General features: G+C 37.9%; 1 protein-coding gene across 1 annotated transcript; it reads left to right on the forward strand.

The window, feature by feature from the left end:
* Window positions 1-744: 744 nt before the first annotated feature.
* Window positions 745-20,443, forward strand: MTFMT (mitochondrial methionyl-tRNA formyltransferase). The gene is given in 10 exon segments (XM_063091510.1): window positions 745-978; window positions 3,111-3,320; window positions 5,121-5,243; window positions 6,518-6,620; window positions 7,859-7,934; window positions 10,233-10,324; window positions 17,587-17,665; window positions 18,536-18,627; window positions 19,683-19,841; window positions 19,844-20,443. Coding segments are annotated over 10 exon segments (1,239 nt in total). The 5' UTR covers window positions 745-757; the 3' UTR covers window positions 19,928-20,443.
* Window positions 20,444-22,548: the final 2,105 nt, after the last annotated feature.

A 22,548-nucleotide genomic window follows, 5' to 3' on the forward strand; every position in this document is an offset into this window, starting at 1 on the left:
GGTATCCCTCTTTGTGTGAGGGAACCCACAGGGTAGGGGCAAAAACGGAGTCTTTATTTAATTCATGAAGGTGACTACCAGCAAGTAACTGAGCCTCAGTTTCCTCAGGTGCAAAATGGGGACATTGACTTGCGTAATACATAGGATTACTGTGAAGGCCAAATGGTTAGGATCACAGGCTTTGTAGCTTACATGGACAAGAGTCACACCCCTGCTCTGCCATTTACTAGCTGTGCAGACCCTATACACACTGGTAAGTCCTTAACTTCGCTGAGCCTCAGACTTTTTTTTTGAGCCTCAGATTCTCTCGAGTAAAATGATTGTAATAATGTCTACCTCGTACGGTTGATGTGCGGATTAACTGAAATAGTGATATAAAATGCTTAGCCAAAGCGTGGCACATAGAAAGTATTCAGTAAATATTAGTTATTAAAATGGCTGAGAAAATGACACAGCCCTACGTAAATAAGTGAGGCTTCATTGTCTGAAAACACACGGTTTTTTCCCATAAGGGTTCTTTTGGGGGATTAGCTAAATAGTGCAAATAAACGCAGCAAAAATCTTGGAACCTCGAGCTGGCAAATTCATTCATCAGCTTCAACACAGATGGGCCTCGCCTCCAATAAGGCAGGCCCCGCCCCCAGCAGCCTGCAGGTCCCGCCCATCAGATTACCTCCCGGCCCCGCCCCCCCCTCAGCCTCGCCCTCGTCCCCGCCCGGACGCGCCTGCGCAGGCTGGGCCGCCGGCGGCGGAAGCGATGAGGGTTCTGGTGCGGGGCTGCTGGGGGCCGCGGCTATGCGGTGGCGCAGTGGGTGGGAGGCCGATCCCTTATTGGCGAGTGTTGGCCGGGCTCGGCGGGACCCAAGGCGGGGAGGACTGCCGGGACACCCGAATCCGCGAGAAGCCGCCCTGGCGGGTGCTCTTTTTCGGCACGGACCAGTTCGCCCTCGAGGCGCTGCGGGCGCTGCACACCTCCAGGTATCCGGGCCCGGGGTTGGGGATCCCGGCAGCTGAAGGCGCCGATGCCGAGCCTGTGTGGCCGGCCGGAGGTTTGGGTCTCCTCGTCGCGGAGAGCAGTAGGCCCAGACCTCGGTGTCTCCGGGCGCCAGTCAGCCTCTCCTGTCTACGCTCCCACTCCCGGCCCTGTCTATCGGTTCTCCAAGCCCTCGGGGTCCCCCGCGGTGCCATGCCAGGGCTGGGGGCTTTGCCTCCATCACCTCGTCTGTCTCACCACCTCCCTGCCCGATTTGCGTGTGAGGAAGCCGGGGCTCAGAGAGGTTAAGCGGCTGCCCACTGTCATCAGCCGAGCTGGATGGGACTAAAACCGGGTCTGAATTCAAAGTTCCCCCCTTTCCACTTGCTCCTACTGCCTCCCATCTGTCTAGTGTGTACCCTCGAGTCCCTGCATCCTCTGCTCACCCAGGTCTCACTACTTTGCTCCCCTTGTCCTCCTTGTATACAGCCGGACCCAGTTTTCAGGGGCTGAAACGAGGACGTAGTCCAAAATCAAACAGTTTCAAATGAATGAACTTTTGAAAAAAAATTTAATTGAAATATAATTGATTGTACACATCTGTGGGATGCAGCGTTGAATATCCATACCGGTGTGCAGTACGTGATCCTCAAATCAGGATAATTACTATATTTATCATTACACAGTGTAATCATTTTTTGTGGCCTTTTACTCAAATAAATAAACTTATGAATCAGAACTCTTAGGTATACCATTTTAGTATTTATAAAACTTAGCAAATCTTGTTTACTGGGGGGAAAATTATTTGAAATCCAACCATCCTGACAGTCCACGGTATGTCGTGGCAATACCGTTATATATACTCCTCTACCTTTTTCTCCCAACTTACGTTTTTTATTTCCCCATTCCATTTTTTCCTAACGTCCCCCTCTCCCCCGCCCATTTCTGCCATCTCACTCCCTCATGTTTCCCCTACAAATACTTGACAGCAGCCCTTCGTATGCAGAATCCCTCATCAATCCCGTTGTATCGTGCTCCTTCCTGTACATGCCCTGAAACACCCTTCACACCGTGTACCCTTCCTGCACCCTCCATATGTTGCTGTTTCCCACATTGCCGCTGGCATCTCTCACTGCATGTACCCCGACCTTTCCGATGATGGGTCACCAAGCTTCACTTGGCAGCTCCATTACTCCTGTGCTTTCTTTTTAGTGCCCTGGTACATACTCCCTTTCTCATAACTCCTCAACATGTGCATGCAGTACCTGTTTAATGAATGGACAGCCCCTAGGTGCTGGAATACTATGCAGCAGGTAAAAAGAGTGAGGTAGTGCTACATGTACTGCCATGGAATGTTGCCCATGATATATAGTTTTGTTTTATTTGTTTGTTTGTTTGTTTGTTTTTAAAGATGACTGGTAAGGGGATCTTAACCCTTGACTTGGTATTGTCAGCACCATGGTCTCCCAAGTGAGCTAACCGGCCATTTCTATACAGGGATTCGAACCTGTGGCTGTGGTGTTACCAGCACCACACTCTCCCAAGTGAGCCACGGGCAGGCCCTATTTTTGTTTATTTTAAAAGTACTGTTTGAATGACACATGATTATGGTATGAAATTCCATATATTCAAAGGATATACAGTGAAAAATCATTTCCCTCCACCTTTGTCACCCAGTTCCTCCCTCCAGAAATAGCCACTGTTTTCAATTTCTTATGCTTCTACAAATGTTCAGTGAATATACAAGCACATGTCTATTTAACCCATTTTTTAAAAGACTCACATAATAGCATATATAGCATTGTTAAGAAGACAAAAACAAAATGCAGAACAGTATGTATAATATCCCAATTGTGTAAAATATCTGTACTGTATATGCTTCTGTATGCACAGGAAATCTCTAGAATGATGCCATCCAACTGGTAGCCGTTAGCCACATGTGGCTCTTTAAATTTAAAATAATTAAAATTAAATAAAAAATAAAAGCTCAGTCCTTCTGTCACACCAGTTTTAATCATTTAGCTCTAAGTGCTTCATGAGTTTAATCATAAAAATGATTATTTACCTTAGATATGTGTGAAGTAGTTTAAGTCATTGCCTTAATACTCACGTTTTTCTTCCAATCTTTTTAATTTAGGGAAAACAAAGAGGAAGAGTTAATCGAAAAACTGGAGGTGGTCACTGTACCTTCCCCATCACCGAAAGGACTGCCAGTGAAGCGATATGCGGTGCAGTCCCAGCTCCCAGTGTATGAGTGGCCAGACGTGGGATCTGAAGAATATGATGTGGGAGTAGTGGCTTCATTTGGCCGACTTTTGAGTGAGGCTCTTATTCTTAAATTTCCCTAGTAAGTTTGATTTATAAGGAAACACAGTATAGAAATCTTGGTCTTTATAAGCAGACCTGGTATCTAAAATGTAATCATTTGAACTCTATGCTTTTTTTAGTATTTCTTTTTAAATAAAACATTTTATTTGTGGCATGAATTGTCAAATGTATTAGCTCCTTAAAACTCTCTATGGACTTTCACCCACTCATTTAAATTCCATATATATGCTGACAACTCCCAAATTTGTCCCTCCAGCCCCTGACACCCATTGCCTCCTCCATATCTCTGCTTGGATATCTTATAGGTACCTTACGTTCAAGATGCCCAAAACCTGCTTCTCCCAAAATCTTTGTCTAAATAAATGGCAAGTCCATCCTTCTAGTTGCTTGGGCCCAAAACCTTGGAGTCATTCTTGATTTCTTATCTCACACCCCACATCCAATCCATCAGGAAATCTTATTGCCTCTGCCTTCAGAGCGTGTCTAGAATGACTGTATCTTATCACTTCAACTGCTGCCACTCTTGCCTTCATTACTGAGTAGTCCCCTACCTGGTCTCTACTTCTGCCCTTGGCCCTCTCCGTCTTTTACCAACCCAGCAGCCAGAGTGATCTTCTTAAAGCATAAATTGGATTTTGTCACTCTGCTCAAAATCCTTTGTAGTTTTCCATCTCAGAATAAAAGTTGAAGTCCTTATGTTGGCCTATGAGGACCTACATGGTTAGGTCCTCTGCAGGCTCTCTGGCTTCACCTCCTAGTACTGTTCCCCTGGTTCACTCCACTCTAGCCACACGGGCCTCCCTACTGTGCCTTGAAGTTGCTGAGCATTCACCTTCCTCAAGATCTTTGTACTTATTGTTCCCTCTACCTGGAAAGCTTTTCTCCCATACATCTGCTGGTGGTCCCCTGACCTCCTTCATGTCTTTGCTCAAGTGCCTTCCTATCAGTAAAACCTTCTTTGACCACTATTAAAATTGTAATCTCCCACCCAATACTCCTGTCCCCTTCTGTTTTATTTTTCTCCATAGCCCTCAGTACCATCTGACAAATTTTTTGTGTATTTTGTTTTTTGTTGTTATCTCCCACTCTTTATACATAAGCTCCCTGGGGGCAGGATTGTTTTTCTGTTTCATTTGCTGCTGCTGTTATCCCCAGCCCTGCGCACGGATTGTGCTCAGTGAGTATTGTTGGATGAATGGGACTGGGCTGAACAGTGAGACTTGGAATGTACAGCTTTCTCGAATACACACACTCTAAAGTGCACACTCATGCTGATGGAAATGTAACTAAGCCAATGACAGATTAGTAAAGTATTTAAGTTGCTCATCAGTAGGTGATAGGTATATTGGGATAAATAGCAAAGGCAAATAGATCATTTGATGGGGATTCAAGAAGCTTATTTTAGGCATTCTATATGTAAACTAAGTGAAGTGGTGAGGGTAATTATGAATCTAAATTATAAATAATTTGCATTGTTCATGAGATACATAATAGAGTTTGAGTAGTTCTTCTCATATAGTAATGAATGCATTTTAAAATTTTATTTAAAAACTCCCATACATCATGAGCTGTTGTGGAACATCTCTGGAACAGTGAATAGTTGTTCTTGCTGTTTTTAATTAAGTTTCATTGATTTCTCATGGTAAGAGAGTGGACTTGCTTCTGACATTTTCCTTTCAGGTGATACGAGACGAGATTTAAATATCAGTTTTTCCAGATTTCTGGGAAAATTTAGTAATGAAAAGTAGCATATTAGTCTAGATAGCAGCAACTAAATGGCAGGGTCCACTGACATACATTTCTTCATTTTCTAACTCAGTGGCATATTGAATGTCCATCCCAGTTGCCTCCCGAGGTGGCGTGGTCCAGCCCCTATAATCCACACAGTGCTTCACGGAGACACAGTTACTGGAGTAACAATTATGCAAATTAGACCTAAAAGGTAGAGCATATTTTCTTGAGATTTTTGTGATTTTAAATGTTGATATCAGTCTGTTTGGGGTGAGGGAGATGGATGACTGGATGGTGCCCACTAATTTCTTCAACTCCAGAAAACTTCTTTTGCCTTTATACCCTTTCTGGATTTTCCTGGTTTCTAACATAAGCCGTATGTCTTTTGGTATTTATGTAGAGTTTCTTTAAAGTCCTTGTGAATTTTTTAATTTGTAAGTTGAAATACGTTATATTAACACCTGGATTTCTATAAAAGACATTGTGTAAATGAGAGATGGATTTTTGTATGTTAGTTTTTTGAATCTCAGTTCTGATGACCTTGGCTTCTAAACTGTAGTCAAAAATTTTTTGGAACCTGACATAAGAATATATTGTGTATCAACATGTAATATAATTGTCTTAAACATTTAATTTTTTTTCTATCATACCTGCTGCAATCTAGAAAAATTCTTTAAAATTACTTGAAGAGTTTATTAAGCCTCTGCCTGTTACCACCTAATTTCCCCACAGAAAAGAATAATTCACAAGTTCACAAGAACAACATGATATCTGGGATTTGCTTTAACTTACTTCAGAAAGAAAGGGAGGGAGTAGATGAAACAAAGGTGACAAAACTTTGATAATCCTAATGTCTGGATGATGTGTATATGATGATTTATTAGATTATTCTCTGTTTTTGTGAATGTTTGTAATTTTTCATAATAAGCATTTTATGAAAGCTCATAGGTTAAATATAGAATTTAAAAAACCACAAAGTTAAAAATTGAAAATAAATCATATTTCTAATGAAAGCCTATGGCCAGTGTTAGAGAGCTTTATGTAAAATGTAAGACTTGTGGGAATGCACATATACTTGTGTCTACTTATAATCACCAGTGATTACAATCCAGGTAAAACTCTCGTTCTCTAAGGAAGGAAATGCAGAAATAGTTATGAATTTCCTAATTATACTTCCTTTGAAAATAAATTATTTGCCTAGTGCTTTTTGTATACAAATATACTATCTATTACTAATGGTAGAATTATTTATAATTGCAATTAAATCCTTGATATGCAACTGTATACTTTTCTCCTTTAGAAAAAAATAAATTTAAATACAGGCCATATTTTGCTGTCCCTTCTTTCAGACTGACGTGTTTCTCTTGCTAGTAGTTAACAGCCAAATTAGTAGCCAGCGGTAAACTATCTTTGTAGTATGTAGTCAAACAAATTGATTTTAAGAAATGGTAATCATGTTATTTTTTGCTTTTGACATTTTGCTAGGTTTGACGTGGGCCCAATTCTCAAGCAGGAAACCATTCCTGTGCCACCCAAGAGCACAGCAAAGGAATTGGAAGCAGTATTGTCAAGACTGGGTGCCAACATGGTATAGTTCTCCAGTATCCCACTGTTTTCTTTCATTTATAGGTTTCCTAAGTGGTTATGATGAAAAGAACAGTGTTATGACTTGTAATTTTAAGTTTCTTTAAAAAAATAAAAAACAGTGGTTTCTATCCCTGGCTTCCTAAAAATTAGCCTGGCATTTGTGATCTCATGAAAGTCTTTGGGAATTTACATGGAGTGGGTACTTAGTAAAGGCTTTCAAGTGGAACAGGTGATCTTATATGATCCACTGCCTTTCATAGTGAGGCCTTTAGACTATTCTTCCTAATTTCATTCTCCTCACTTTTGTATATATGTGTGTGTGTGTGTGTGTGTGTGTGTGTGTGTGTGTGTGTACTTTATATCCCTGTCAGACTGAACTAACAGCTATTTCCTAAGTGATTCAGCTTTCCTCCTACTTTTATGCCTGGATTCCAGTCATTTGCATCTGTATGCCCTGGAATTCTACTGACCACCCTAGAGCAGATGACCTTTCTTCTCTCTGTGACTTTGTATAGCTCAATGAATCTGTACACAGTATGGTCTGGGTAAATGTTTAATGACTGAATTCATGTTTTTTTATATGAACTAGTTAATTTTATACAGAAGAAAAATTTTTCTCAACTACATAGATGGTACTTCCTATTCTAGGCACTCACCTTGGAAGTGATCTTATAGTAGTGGCTGCCATTTATTGAGCATTGGCTTGTGTGCCAAGACATTTCTAGATATTCTATGGACTTTTTTTTTTACCCTCCCAACAAATGTGTCAGTTATTTGTTGCTGTCAGTTATTTCATGGATGATGACCTTGAAGGCCACAGACAAGTTAAACATCTTTCCCACAGTGAGACAGCTAGTAGGTGGTAGAACTGGGATTTGAACTTAGAGCTGTGTGACTCCAGAATACATTCTCCTTCTGTGAGGCTCCATTGCCTTCCTTCCTCTGGGGTGAATATGGTTAGCTGAGCACAGGCTGTCCTGATGCTGAAAACTTGTACAGCAAGGCAAAGCCCAGCATTCTCTGGAAGCAAATCAATGACCGGTACTCTTACAGAGAGCGGCATCTCTACTGAAACTCACCAAGTAGATGTGTATCCTCACAGCTTAAGCCAATTTACTACCACCCTACCCTGCCATACAGCTCTTTTAAAGTTATAGTTTCATGTTACTAAATTATAATGTATTTCTGTTTTTGTTCTTCTATTCCTCTTGAATATATCACTCTCTTTTTTCTTTATAGCTTATTTCAGTTTTGAAAAATTTGCCTGAAAGTCTGAACAATGGAAGGCAGCAGCTAACTGAGGGGGTGACGTACGGTGAGTGAAGTCTGCAGAGATACTTACATCTTTCTAAGGTTTTGTTTGTCATGATGACATCTGAACTCTGACCTCTTTGCTATACTTACCCCTTAATTTTGACTAAAGATTGAGTGCCAGTGGACACTCACGTCCTTTTCCAAGAATGATTAGTAAGTGCCTCCTCTCCCTGTTAGCATGAAGGATCGGACATTTTTTCTCAACTTTTTATTTTAAAAAGTATTAAACACAGTATTAAATATTGTAAGTCTATCTTTGCTTTCAATATTTCTACCCAAATGAATCATTATTCAGGAATTAACAAAAAACAGCAGCGTTATCATAAATTGAAACACTAGTATAATGCAAACCAGTTTACCCAGTGTCAACAGTTATTGTTTGACCATATTCTCTTTCTATGTGTTTATTATGTATATATATTTAAAATTTTGCTTACTAATTTGGAAGTATGAATCATGACCTTTTATCTTTAAGTACTTTTGTAATAATTTCCTAATAGCATCCAATATCCAGTCAATATTTAAATTTTCTTAATAGTCTAAGAATGTATTTTATAGCTGTTTTTTTTAAAACTAGGATCCAGTTGTAATTAGTTATTGTATCTCTTTAGTCTCTTTAATCTGAAATAATCCGTCTACTATTTTTCCCCCTCTATGTTACTGACTTTTTGAAAAGACCAGGCCAGTTACCTGATTTGTTTGTTTCCTTTCAGTGTTGTTTAACTTGTTTTCTGTTCCTTATATTTCCTATAAATTAGAGATTCTAACAGTTTGACTAAACTCAGGTTTAAAATTTTCAGAAAGAGTATTTCATAGATGATACTGTGTTTCAGCGACATTTGTTTCAGTTTGTTTTTAATTTTAGGAAATGCTTTTTATTTTTCTTTATGATTTAATTTTATTTTTTTGCATATGTAAAACATTTACATGTTTCAAAAGTTAAAACCATTTAAAAAGGGATACTCAGAGAAGTCCCACTTCCATCCCTATTGTATCAAGTTAAAACCATTTAAAAAGGGATACTCAGAGAAGTCCCACTTCCATCCCTATCTTATCCTATACTATATAGGTAACAATTTTTATTAGTTTCTGATTTAGCCTTCCAGTGTTTCCTCATGCCAAAATAAGCGAAAACATATATATTGTAAATATTCCTTTTTTTTTTTTTCTGGTATACTTCACTTTATTTTTTAAAATTTTAAAAATTTTATTGAATTGTAATTGATTATACATATTTTGGGGGTTCAACTTTGATGTATGTTGATCACATCAATATTATTAGCATATACATTATTACAAATCATACTTACTCTTTATGCCCCCATCAAATCTCTCCCCATCCTCCTCATCCTCCCCCCTCCCGCCTCTGATAACCCTAGATTTCTTCTCTCCTTCTGAAAGAGTACTGGATTTGTTGCCTAGATGATCTGTCCAGTGCTGAGAGAGGTGTGTTCAGGTCCCCCAATATTATCGTAGCATAGATGCTTCTTCTATCACTCTGGAATGGGCTTTGTGGAGAGAGACATCCTCTTCTTTTCTTTGGTCTCGGCTGTTGACTCTCCTTGTATCAGTGCACTTGAGTGGCTGGCAGGCCATCTGTATGGTGGTTGTTGCATCTAGCCACTTTTGCGGCAGCTGTGGCTATTGTGGTGGATGTGGTGGGCCACCCACATGGAAGTGGTGTTTTTGGCGTGCTCCTTGCCTGGTTGTGGGAGGAGGGGTCATCCTCAGCTCCATGCCTTGGGACCCCAACAGGCCCATATTATTCCTTTTTTCTTTCACAAAAGCTGGCGTAAAATATACACTCTTCTGTACCTTTCTCTTTTCACTTAACAGTAAGTATATCTTGGAGACCACTTCCTATTAGTAAGAAGAGATTTTCCTCTTTCTTTTTTATGGCAGCATAGATTTCAGTTGTATGGATCAACCATAATTTATTCAACAGATCCTCTATTGGTGGGCATTTGGGTTATTTCAAGTCTTTGCTATTTCAAATACTACTACTATGAATGACTTTATGCACATGTTACTTCCTAACTTCATAGATAAGAAATTGTATCTTGGAGTAGTTTTAATGTACATTATTTCTGTGAATATTATTTTTACTTTATATGATGGACTGTACTGGCCAGCCACCAAAAAAAAAAAATCACAAATCTATATGATGGAAATTTTTGAACATAAAAAAGTTGAACGACTATTATAATGCATTCTCTTGTACCTATTACTCAGCATCAATAACTATCAAATCATGGACATTGAACCTGATATTCATCTTGTTCTTGGCTTTATCTTGCAGCCCCTAAGATTTCTGCTGGTACCGGCTATATAAACTGGGAGGAACAAACTTCGGAGCAAATATTCAGACTTTATCGTGCCGTTGGAAATATAGTAAGTTGGGAATTCAGGTTGCAGTTTCACCTAATTGGTTTTATGTGTGTGTAATTTGCTTTCTAAATATTTTTATTTTGGAATGAATCTCATAAACTAAACCTAGGAAACCTGAAGTTTATTTTCAAAATATTCTTTAAGCTTTAAGCTTTTATAGAGGCCTTAGAATTCACAAAGCACTTTCAAATACATATTTTGCAGTTTCCCATAACCAAGTTTTATTATCCCATTTCATAGATGAGGGGAATGAAAATTAGTTGACTAACTTGAGGGTTCTAGTCACCAAAGAATGAGGCTAATTATTCTAACTCCTAATTCAATAATTTTTCCAGTATGTTTTTCTGCCTCTGGCCAATTTTTTACAATTAAATTCTTAAATCATTTATTTCCACATATGGTACACAAAGTGGAGTTGTAATGTAACAGCTTATTAAAATATCTGAGTTAAATTCTCAGTTACTTGACAAATTTGTGGAATTTTTTTCCTTCATTTTGGTAGCCACATGTCTTATTTGAACTCTGGTTTTACTAAGTGTGTAGTTTTTAATGGACCACTTCTGTTATTGAAGTTGAATAAAATGGGGAACTGCCTTTGGATTTTTCAGTGAGAATCACAACCTCATGTTGTAGTTATTATCATCCCATTTTAAAGTTGAAGAATTTGAGGCTTAAAGTAGATACTCAATGAATTGTTATTGAGTGTTGCCTGAGATCATATTGCTAGTCAAGGAGAGTCAGAGTCAGTTTTGAATGAGATCTGTCTGACCTCAAATCTTATACTTTTTCTGCTGCAGCAGAGTGGCCTCAGGTATCATGGACTTTAGAGCCAAACAAAGCTGGGTTCCATCTTATCTCTGCTACTTCCTTGCTTTGGGACTTGAGAAAGTTATTTAACCTCTTAGTTTATTCATCGGAAGATTAGGGCTGATATAATGTATGTAAAGCATCTAATACAGTATCTGGCCCAGAGTAGGTACTTATTAAATGACAGCTGCTGTTAGTCATTCATATATTAAAAACAGTATTTACCAAGGGCCTGATGTATGTCAGGCAGTATGCTAGGTACTAGAGATATAAGTGGTGTGGGAGGACAGACAATAAATAAGTAAACAAATAAGGAAAACTATCAGATAATGTGTTAAGTTCCTTGTTGGAAATTAAAATAGGATAATGTGATAGAGTAACTGGAGGTTATTTTAGATTAGGTAGATGGGGAAGGCCTCTATGAACTGACATTTAAGCTGAGATCTGAAAGACAATAGGGACCCAGCTATGCCAGGATCAGAGAAAGAATATTCTGGGTAGAGGGAACAGCTGGTACAAAACCCAAGGTGGGCAAACCCAGATAAAGAATCACAGAAAAAAAACCCTATAGGTTAATATCCCTTATGAATACAGATGCAAAACTCTTAATAGAATTAGCAAACTAAATCCAACAACCTGTAAAGTAAGGATTATACACCACGACTAAGTGGGATTTATCACAGAAATGCAAGGTTGGTTTCACATATGAAAATCCATCAGTGTAATAATCCATATTTTAAAAAGCCACATTATTGTCTCAGTAGATATGGAAAAAGCATTGACAAAATCTAACACCCTTTCATGATTAAAATAAAAAATACTCAGCCAGCTGGTTAGTTCAGTCAGTTAGAGTGTGGTGCTGATGATACCAAGGTTCAGGGTTTAATCCCTAAATCAGCCAGATGCAAAACAAAAACAAAAGCAACTCAATAAACTAGGCATAGAAGGGTACTTTTTCAGCCTCATAAAGATCATGTACAAAAACCCACAGTTAACATTATCTTAATGAAAGACCAAAGCTTTTTCTCCAAGATCAGGAACAAGACAAAGACGTCTGCTCTCATCACTTCTATACAGCATTGTTCTAGAGGTTTTAGCCAGGGCAATTAGGCAAGAAAAAAGGAAAAAAAAAAAAAAAAAAAAAGGCAACCAGATTGGAAAGGAAGAAGTAAAACTATCTCTATTTGTAGATGACATTATCATAAATATAGAAAATCATAAAGAATCTCCAAAAAACTATCCCCCCCCAAAAAAAATCATGAAGAGCTAATAAACAGTAAAGACCCAAGTAAATGGAAAGACCTCTGTGTTCACTGATTGGATGAACTTAGCATTAGTATTGTTGTCTCTACTCTCCAAATTGATCTACATATTCAACACAATTTCTATAAAAAATCCCAGTTGGCTTCTTTGGAGAAATTGACAAAACTGATCAATAAATTCATATGGAATTATGGGGGACCCAGAATGACCAAAACAATCTTGAAAAAGAACAGAGTTGGAAGACTCACAGTTTCCTATTTCAAAACTTACAGCAAAGCCATAGAATTGAGAGTCTAGAAATAAACTCACACATTTTTGGTCAATTGATTTTTTTTTTTTTTTTAACATGTATGCCAAGACAATTCAATGGAGAAAGAATAGTCTTTTCAACAAGTGGACTGGGACAACTGGATGTCCACAATAAAAAAAGAAAAAGTGAACTTGGACCCCTGCCTCACATCATATACAAAAATTAACTCAAAATGGACTAAGAGTTAAAACTATAAAATTGTTAGAAGAAAACATAGGTGTAAATATTCATGACATTGGATTAGGCAATGGTGTCTTAGATGTGATGCCATAAAGCATAAGCAACCAAACTAAAAACAGAGAAATTGGAATTCATCAAAATTTAAAACTGTTATGCTTCAAAGGATACTATCATGACAGTAAAGAAGACAACTGACAGAATGGGAGAAAATATTTCCAAATCATATATCCGATAAGGGTCTAGTATATAGAATATATAAAGAACTCTTACAACTCTACAGCAAAAAGACAAATAACCCAATGAGAAAATGGCCAATGAATGTGAATAGACATTTCTCCCAATAAGATATACAAATAGCCAGTAAGCACATGAAAAGATGATCTACTTCATTAATCTTTAGGGAAATGCAAATCAGAACCACAATGAGATACCACTTCACACCCACTAGAATGGCTATAATTTAAAATAGACCTAACAAGTGTTGGCAAAGAAATTTGGAACTCTCATACATTGCTGGTGGGAATGTAAAATGATGCAATCACTGTAGAAAACATTTTGGCAGTTCCTCAAAAAGTTAAAGTGTTATTATATGACCCAGCATTTGTACTCCTAGATTTAGAAACAAGAGAATTGGAAACATGTCCACACAAAAATATGTACCCAAATGTTCATAACAGCATTGTTCAGAATAGTCGAAAAGTGGAAACAACCCAAATGTCCATCATTTGATGGATGCATAAATAAATTGTGGTATATTCATACAACGGAATGTTATTCAGCCATAATCATAATCACATGCTACAGTGTTGATGAACCTTGAAAACACCATGCTAAGTGAAAGAAGCCAGTCACAAAGGACTACATATTGTATGATTCCATTTATGTAAAATGTCCAGAATAGTAGGAAAGAGCTGGACATGTCTAAGGGACAGAAATGAGACTGGTGTGGCTGGAGCATAGGCAGCAAGGTGGAAAGTAGCATGAGATGAGATCAGAGGCAAATCAAGTAGTGGGAAGTCACTGGACGGCTTGAGCATGGGAGTAATGAGATTGGGTATATATTCTTAAAAGGTCACTCTGGCTGCTGTTGGAGAACGGAGTGAAGGTCTGTTAAGAAGCTAGAACTGTAGCCCAGGTGACAGATGATGGCAGTTTGGAACAGTGATAATAGTGGATAGAAAGAAGTGGTCATCCAGACTATGCTTTGAAGGTGGAGTCAATAGGACTTGCTAATGGAATGTAGGGAATTAAGGAAAGAGAAATTAGGATCATTCATAGGTTTTTGGCTTGAGCAACTGGGTGAATAATGGTGCCATTTAATTGAATGAGGATGTCTAGGGAGGAACAGATTTGGGGAGAGAAATCAATAGTTCGATTTTGGCCATATAAGTTTGAGATACTTAGAAGACATCCAGATTGAAATATCAAGTAAACAACTTCCTGAGTTGCAATTTAAGGCCAGTAGTTTGAAATCTTAGCATCCCTGATTTACTACATAATAATCCTTTACTTCTGCTGTTCACATCTCCTATCCACTGAGAAAAGCTGTGTGCTATAAGACTGAGCACATAACTTGGAGCCAGAAGGTGGGGTTTGATTCCTAGAGCTGCCCTTTACTAACCAAGAACAAGACGCTTACCTTCTCTGAGTTTCTGCTTTTTTACCTTTAAAATGGGATTAAGGACTCTGTACACAACTGTCAAGATCAAAGGAGATAAACTGTGAATTTAAACCCACGCAAACATGGTTTTGATGGTAGTGATGGTAGACACTGAAATGATGATATTCTTAACATCACTTTCCTTTCTGCAGTGCTCTGATAAGTTGAGCTTTACTGCCTCAAGAACAAGAACTGTTTATTCTGAGTATGTGCTTAGCATGTTTGTTATTCTCAGTAAATGTAAATCTTTTTTTAGTCTGTAAGCATATTTCAAAAATATTGAGTTCTTTGAAAGAAAAAAATTACACACATGAAAATCATTTCATGGTTTTTTTTGAGAGCAAGTGAAAGAAAAATGAGCCAGCAAGTTATATAAGAGAATATTGTACCAAAATATGACATATAGATGGTGATGGACACTTATGAACTTTTTCTTCAAATTTATTAAATTCTTTGATTTAATGTTCAAATCATTCCAACAACCTAACTCTTCTGAAAGTTAAATGTCCTCTTTAAAGGATGTCATAAAAAGATCGCAGCTGAAAATCAGAAAAGAGAATCTGATCCTTATTCTGCCACTGCTGGTAGCTGCATATAACCTTGGGAAAATAGCAGTATTTCTTTGAGCCTCACTTTCTTCATCTGTGAAATGGAGGATTGAAGTACAGCTGAAAATAAATGTACTCAACTTAGAAATTTGAGAGAACTTATTTCCTGGTGTGTGTTCATTTTTATTAACATTCATTCTTTTTTTTGCCGGCTGGCCGGTACAGGGATCAAACCCTTGACCTCGGTGTTGTCAGCACCACTCTCTAACCAACTGGGCTAACTGGCCAGCCCATTATTAACACTGAAATCAAGTTCTAGGATCTCAGGTATATTGGAAATGTGTTATATGATAAAGGTGGCATTTCATTTTGGGGGGAAAGGTGAGATGGATTATCCAATAAACATCATTGGGAAACTAGCTAGCCATTGGAGGGGGTAACCCTCAAATCCTTTTAAGATCAAAATAACAGCTGTACAATAATGCGTATATAGTTAACAGTAGTATACTGTACACTTAAAATTCGTCAATAGGATAGAAAAAATAGATATAAAAATAGATTTTTTTTTTTTTTTTTTTTTTTTTGTCGTGACCGGCACTCAGCCAGTGAGTGCACCGGTCAGTCCTATATAGGATCCGAACCCGCGGCGGGAGCGTCACCGCGCTCCCAGCGCAGCACTCTACCAAGTGCGCCACGGGCTCGGCCTTAAAAATAGATTAAAAAATCAAAATAAACCTAGATGGATCAAGGATTTACTTATAAAAAATGAAACCACAAGGGCTGGAAAAAAGCACAGTTGAATAATTTTACAGTATTTAATAATCTGAGATTGTCAGGTAGGCCTTTGTAAACATGATATGAACCACTAAAGTCATGAGAGAAAATACTCATAAATGTAACTTCATAAAAATAAAAAACTTATGTGTGGGGGAAAAAAAATGACTGTTCCCAAGGCTAAAAGTCAACAAACTGGGAAAAATATTCATAACACATACAAGAGTTAAAAGGCTAATTTCCAGGGCCTGCCTATGGGTCACTTGGGAGAGTGTGGTGCTGATAACACCAAGTCCGCGGGTTTGAATCCCTATATAGGGATGGCCGGTTAGCTCACTTGGGAGAGCGTGGTGCTGACAACATCAAGTCAAGGGTTAAGATCCCCTTAAGATCTTTTGAAAAAGAAAAAGGCTAATTTCCTTATATATAAAAGATTTTTGCAAATGAATTAATAAATAAGATGAGCAACAGAGTTTCTAAAAATATGGGCAAAGGGCATAAATAGACAGTGCTGTAAACTGTATGCCCCCTCAACCTCACTGAGGCTTAATCCCAAATGTAACTGTTGAGGGTTGGAAATCCTATTATGGTATTTGAAAGGTGAGCCTTGAAGAGGTGATTAGATTGTAGGACCATGCTGTATTGAATTGATTAATAATGGCGGTCAGGGGCGTGGTTCTGAGAGCTTTAAAAGGAAAGCACTTGAAGAGTCTTTCCCTGTCTACCATTTTCACAATATGATACTCTGCCATCACTGTTGCCACCACCAAGGCTCTCACCAGATGTGTTCCCTGGACTTTGGACTTCCCAGCCTCAAAAACTAAGCAATAAATTTTGTTTTCTTACAAATTACCTGGTTCCATGTATTTTGTTATAAACAACAGAAATGGACTAATACAAGCAGTTTATAGAAGAATAAATAAAAAATGTAAGTAAATACATGGAAAGCTCCTTAGCCCTACTAATAATAAACAGCAATAGATTTTCATTTTTTTCACTTAAAATGTTGATGTTCCTTAAGCCAGCCATTCCATTTAAACAAAACAAAACAAAACAAAACTATTCTCTAGAAATATATAAGTGCTGAAAGATATATCTACAAGGCTGTTTATTACCACACTTTATAATTTTATAATAGCAAGAAATTGAGAATAACTGAAATATCCATCATAAAGGCATTAGTTGCATAAATTATGATACATTCATAAAATGGAATGCTGTGCAGCAGATGCAGAGTGAAATAGATAAGTGTGTACTGATGAAAAGTCCATAGTTATGGTTATCAAAAGTTCCTTGTAAAACAGTGTGTTCTAGGCTTTTATATCAATAACATTTGTAGAAAAAAAAACGGAAATACACATCAAATTGTTAACATTTTTACCTCTGGGGACAGGAATACAGAATCCTATCACTTTCTAAAAGTTTTTGCAACATAAATGCTGTAACGCTTGTCTTTTTTATAACGAGCATAAATTTTCAAATGGAAATATTAATAAAGATATAAATATTGACTTAAAAATAATGTTTAAGATCTTATAAAATCCTGGAAAGACTGATGCAGAGGTCACATTTATGTTCTGTTTTATAAAGTTTTAGTGACTGAGTGCCCATTTCCTCTGTAATTGGGAGAAAAGTCATACCATATTAATACAAAATAGTAGCTGGAAAGGGTTTGTGTGTTGAGTGTTTTCCTTTATCATACTTTCTTTAATTTTATTTGCAGATCCCGTTGCAGACACTCTGGATGGAGAATGCCATTAAACTTCTGGATTTGGTAGAAGTTAACAATTCAGTCCTTGCTGGTACTAACTTTTGGATAGCTGACATGGAAGATATTTTTGCTACAGTCTATTTGAAAATGTGTCTGTGTTGCCATAGGTCACACTTACTAAAAATAAGGATTTTTTCAGTTTGTTTCAGTTAAATAATGATAATACTTTATATTCATTTATTGTTTCAATCTTCGCAGCATTCACATGTATTTTCTCATTTAATCATCACAAGAACCTGGGAAGTAGGCAGAGCAGTGTTCCTATCCCATTTTAAGCTCTTTGATTTCCTACATTAAGGTTTTCAGGGAGTGTAAAATGACTTGATTAATTTCATTCTGGTGACAATTATAATGAAAATATTTGAACAGCTCAGTGAAAATCTAAGGCAGGGTGTAGCATTTCACACCACAGGTCGACTCTGTGGCCCATCACTGCCCTCCCAGTATAGTGGACAGAGGAGAGTGAGCCACAGAGGGAGCTGGTGTAGTCCAGAGGTAGCTGGAGTCCCCCAGGAACCTAGGAATTGCGACTTGTTTGGGAGGGATGGAAGGACCAGCTTAAATCCTAAGCATCCTGTACATCTCTCTACTGATGGGTAGTTATTTCACCAGAATGGTAACACAAAACTTCTAGAGTCAGCATTTTAGGTGATCACTGGGAGACTGGGTGAAGGACTTGTAGCTTCTTATATGTATCGAAGGCTTTCCTTTGGGTTGGTGATGTACACAGAACACCATGGCTCCGTCGTAAGTTTGTATTACAAAGTCAGCGTCAGCAAATGTGTCCTCTTTAGCACTAGTACAGCTTCCCAAAGTGGCTTTTGATTTTTAGGTATCGTGAAGTTGCATAATTATTTATTTTCCTCTCTCTCATATCTTTTTTTTCCCCCCCATTCTTCAGATCCAAAATTAGCAGGACAGACAGGACAGGCTGTTATTCCAGGATCAGTAATATACCACAAACAGTCACAAATACTGCTGGTTTATTGCAAGGTACATTTTCCTTTAGTTTCATATTATATTTGTTTTGAGTTTATAGTTTGTATCATTTATCATCTTTAGTTAGGATTTCACTTAACTGTCCATCAGATTGGGTCATAGACAGTTTAATTTTCTTAAGAAATAGTGTAATTTCTAGCATAAGTTTTTGAAAGTGATAAAATGTTACCAAACCATTATTGTTACTCAATCAATGAAAGGAGCTTCAGTAACTTGAGCGCTTTCAGATTTAATTAACAAGTTCTTGTGCTTGGTAACAAAAGATAGTCATATCGAAGTATCTGGCTGAACTACTATGGGGCACATGTCCTACTTGATTTTGCTGCTCAACAGTAGTTAGGAGATTTATGAACTATATAAAATGACATTGGAACCATTATTGTTTTATAAGACAATGGTGTGTTCTTGAGAAGTGTTCCACATTTCTTCTATTTCCTGGGTATTTCCTATCATGTGGTGTTTGAGATGCATCAGGCTCAAGAAGGGGTGTTTAAAATGTGTGATAGATTAATCTGACCTACAAAGACTGTAGAAACAGAACTCTTCTCTTCATCTCTCTTCAGCTTACTTTGGAACAGTGTTGGGTGCCTGTGTCTGGCTGTCCTTGTCTGGGTCTGTGTATACATGTATTGCATGTCTGCAGTTTGTTCTCATAGAACATGTGAATTTAAGTCTTACCAGTTGCGTTACCTCTCTGGGCATCAGTTTCCTCTTCTAAAATGGGGATGATATTGGATCTGCCTGCCTTTGAGATTTGTTGTTTTATATCCAGTCACATTAAGATACGTAGATATCCTCTGAAAACTAAAGCACAGATATAACATTTTATTCTGCTCCGTTTATGTTTAACTAGGTTTATACAGGTCTGTACATTTATTCTCTCTTCATAGTAATAAACAGAGTCGAAGACTTGTACATGTTACTTAGAACAGTGCTATTTGCAGCTAGGCATTTAGTAAAGGCTTGTTTATTTCCATGATAAAAATTTTATAAACTAAAATTTATTTAGTTTTTCATTTTGCCCTCACTATTTGTCTTATGCCCTTTAGGATGGCTGGATCGGTGTTCGATCAGTGATGCTTAAGAAAACACTAACAGCTACTGATTTCTACAATGGATATTTGCACCTCCAATACCAAAAGAATTCCCAAGGTCAACCAAGTCAGTGCAGATTTCAGACTCTCAGACTTCCAACAAAGAAGCAGCAGAAAAGAAAATTGTTGCTGTGCAACAGTGCATTAAGAAGTTAGGAAGAAGATGGACAAGAATCTATTACATATTTGTAATTTATTAAAAGCCTTATTTACAAGGAATTACCTTGACTTGCAAAGCAGATGGCGCTGTTGGAGGAAGAGAAGATAATTGTCAAAAAGATGGATTGCCTCACTTTCCACTTTGTGTGTAACAGTAGTTAAAAAGAGTTTTTTCTACTTGAATAACAGAAGAGGTTTAAATAAAATTTGTATTTATAATAATACAAAACTCAAGGAGATTGGATCTTTGCCTAATAGCAATGACAACTAACTGGTGTGTGTATGTGTATGTATATATGTATGTGTGTGTATATATATATTTAAGAGATTCCTTCAAAAACAGCTCATCTATTTTTAAAATCATATGTCACAGTTGACTGCTATTATTTTAGGAGTATTTAATCTGCATTTCTGATTTTCAATAAGTAGTAAATTCAGCTCTTTAAATTTCTGTACCAGGGAGATCTCATCAAGTAATAAACTTAGATATTGTTTAATAATCTCTGCCACATCGATATGTACTATAAATTCACATTTTACATCTAGGTTTTCTTGAAGTAGGAATATGCTAACATTTTTCAACTTACTTATGCAATAAAGGTTACCGAGTATCTGGTCTGTGAAAATTCATCTCTGTCCCCAGGAGAGTCAAACAACCCTAGAGGAGAAGGAGGTACAGTGGCCAGCTGTTGAGTTTTTCTTTAGGAATCTTTATATATCTGCTTTCCCTGTCTAGAATTCTGTCAGTTAAAATCTTTCTCCATTTGTTACTTCATCTATTCACTCAACATTTATTGAGAAGGTGATCATATATTTGGTCATCTAAATTAGGACACTTTCATGAGTGGAAAAAAGCACTTAATAGCTACTCCAGGACATCAGGCATAAACCAGGGGTCTCCCAGGCAATTGGACGTCCCATTTATTGAGCATTTGCTGTATGACTAGCCTATAGACTGGTTGCTAGGGATTCAGGGATTAAATATTTTCCAACTTCAATCTACTAGACAGGCAAACAAGTAAGCAAATGTAGTATGGTTATAAATGCCATATTGAAGTATAATTGAAGCAGTAAGTATCCCTCAGGGGCCTCAGTGAAGGCTTTCCGGATTAGGTAAACTTAATCCAAGGTTCCAAAGCTTAAATTCACTATGCAGACTAAGGCCTTGAAGGGCATTCTAGCATGGAGGATTAAAAGAACACTGTTTTACAAGGAGTTTTGGTAATGTGGCTCTTTAGCTGGGAGCATGATTGCTCTTTCATTAACAATCTAAACCAAAAATTCGTTACCCATACTCTTGTTTGTATGGCATAGTTTTATATACTTACGTACATACGCATAGCTGGCTGGGAAAAGGCTAAAAATGGGTCATGGAAGAGAAACAAATGGCATGTTAAACATGGGAGAAAAGAGCACAGTGTTCTGAAGAAACTGCAAGAACTGATATGAATGGAATACGATGATAGAAATGAGACTAGAAAAGCAACCTGAGGCCCAATCATGGAGGGCTTTGAAAACCAGGAGAGTTTGGGCCCTTGTCTTGTATGCAATAGACTTGACCAGATTTGCGTTTTGGAAAGTTAACTTTGGTAGTGGTATGGAAGATACACTGGGGACGATCTGTTGGGGGATGCTGTGGATTGACTGAGTTGTGTCCCCCAAAGTTCATACATTAGAAGCTTAATTCCCACTGTAACTGTTGAGGGGGGGAAATCCTATTACGATAAATGAAAGGTGGGGCCTTAAAGAGGTGATTAGATTGCAGGGCAGGCTGTAGTGAATGGATTAGTAATGGTGGCCAGGAGCAGGGTTCTGAGGGCTTTAAAAGGAGAGCATGCAAGAGTTTCTCTTTCTGCTCCACTATTTTCTGCCATGTGAGGCTCCCGCATTGCTGTAAAGCTACCACCAAAGAAGGCCCTCATCATAAGTGTTTCTTGGACTTTGTACTTCCCAGCCTCCAAAACTTTAAGCAATAAATTTTGTTTTCTTATAAACCATGCAGTTCCAGGTATTTTGTTATAAGCAATAGAAACGGACTAATACAGGAGGTTAGAAATGTGAAGATCTAAGCTATATCAGTGGTTGTGGGATGAGGAAAAATGATTTAGAATTTTTGCTGTGGAAGCGAGAGAACTTGGGTTATCCCTTGGGTGTTATATCCTTTTGGAGAGTTTTGGCCCACCACTGATTAACTTTTTGATCTCTGCCAGGTCACTTAACATCACTGAATTTTATTTCCTCAAATGTGAAATGGGACTGATTATAAAAACAAACCAAAACTCTCCCAAAAGTTTTAAGAATAATGAAAGATTACGTGAAAGTGCTCTGTTTTTCAGTTATTATGTATTGAGCACTTACTCTCCTCCAGGCACTATGCTCCTGTTAGTGAATTCAGAGAGAATGAAGATCAGTGCCCTCTGGGAGCTCAAGGGCACAATTTCAAATCACAATTTCTGCAGGGACCTAAGGAAGTGCCCACTCAGAAACCACCACGCATAGTGGGGAAACTTTACTGAGGGCACAGCTCACCACCAGAGCTGTGACCCTGGAAAGGCTGTGCTGCACTTGCAACACCTAAAGAATTTTCTGCCCCTCCCATCACTCAAATAGAGTAACAGCATTGGCAAGGGGGAGCATCTCTAGAATGCTAGAAGGAATCTCA

The sequence above is a fragment of the Cynocephalus volans genome, chromosome 3 (genome assembly GCF_027409185.1).
Source record: "Cynocephalus volans isolate mCynVol1 chromosome 3, mCynVol1.pri, whole genome shotgun sequence".
In the NCBI taxonomy this organism is placed as follows: Eukaryota; Metazoa; Chordata; class Mammalia; order Dermoptera; family Cynocephalidae; genus Cynocephalus; species Cynocephalus volans.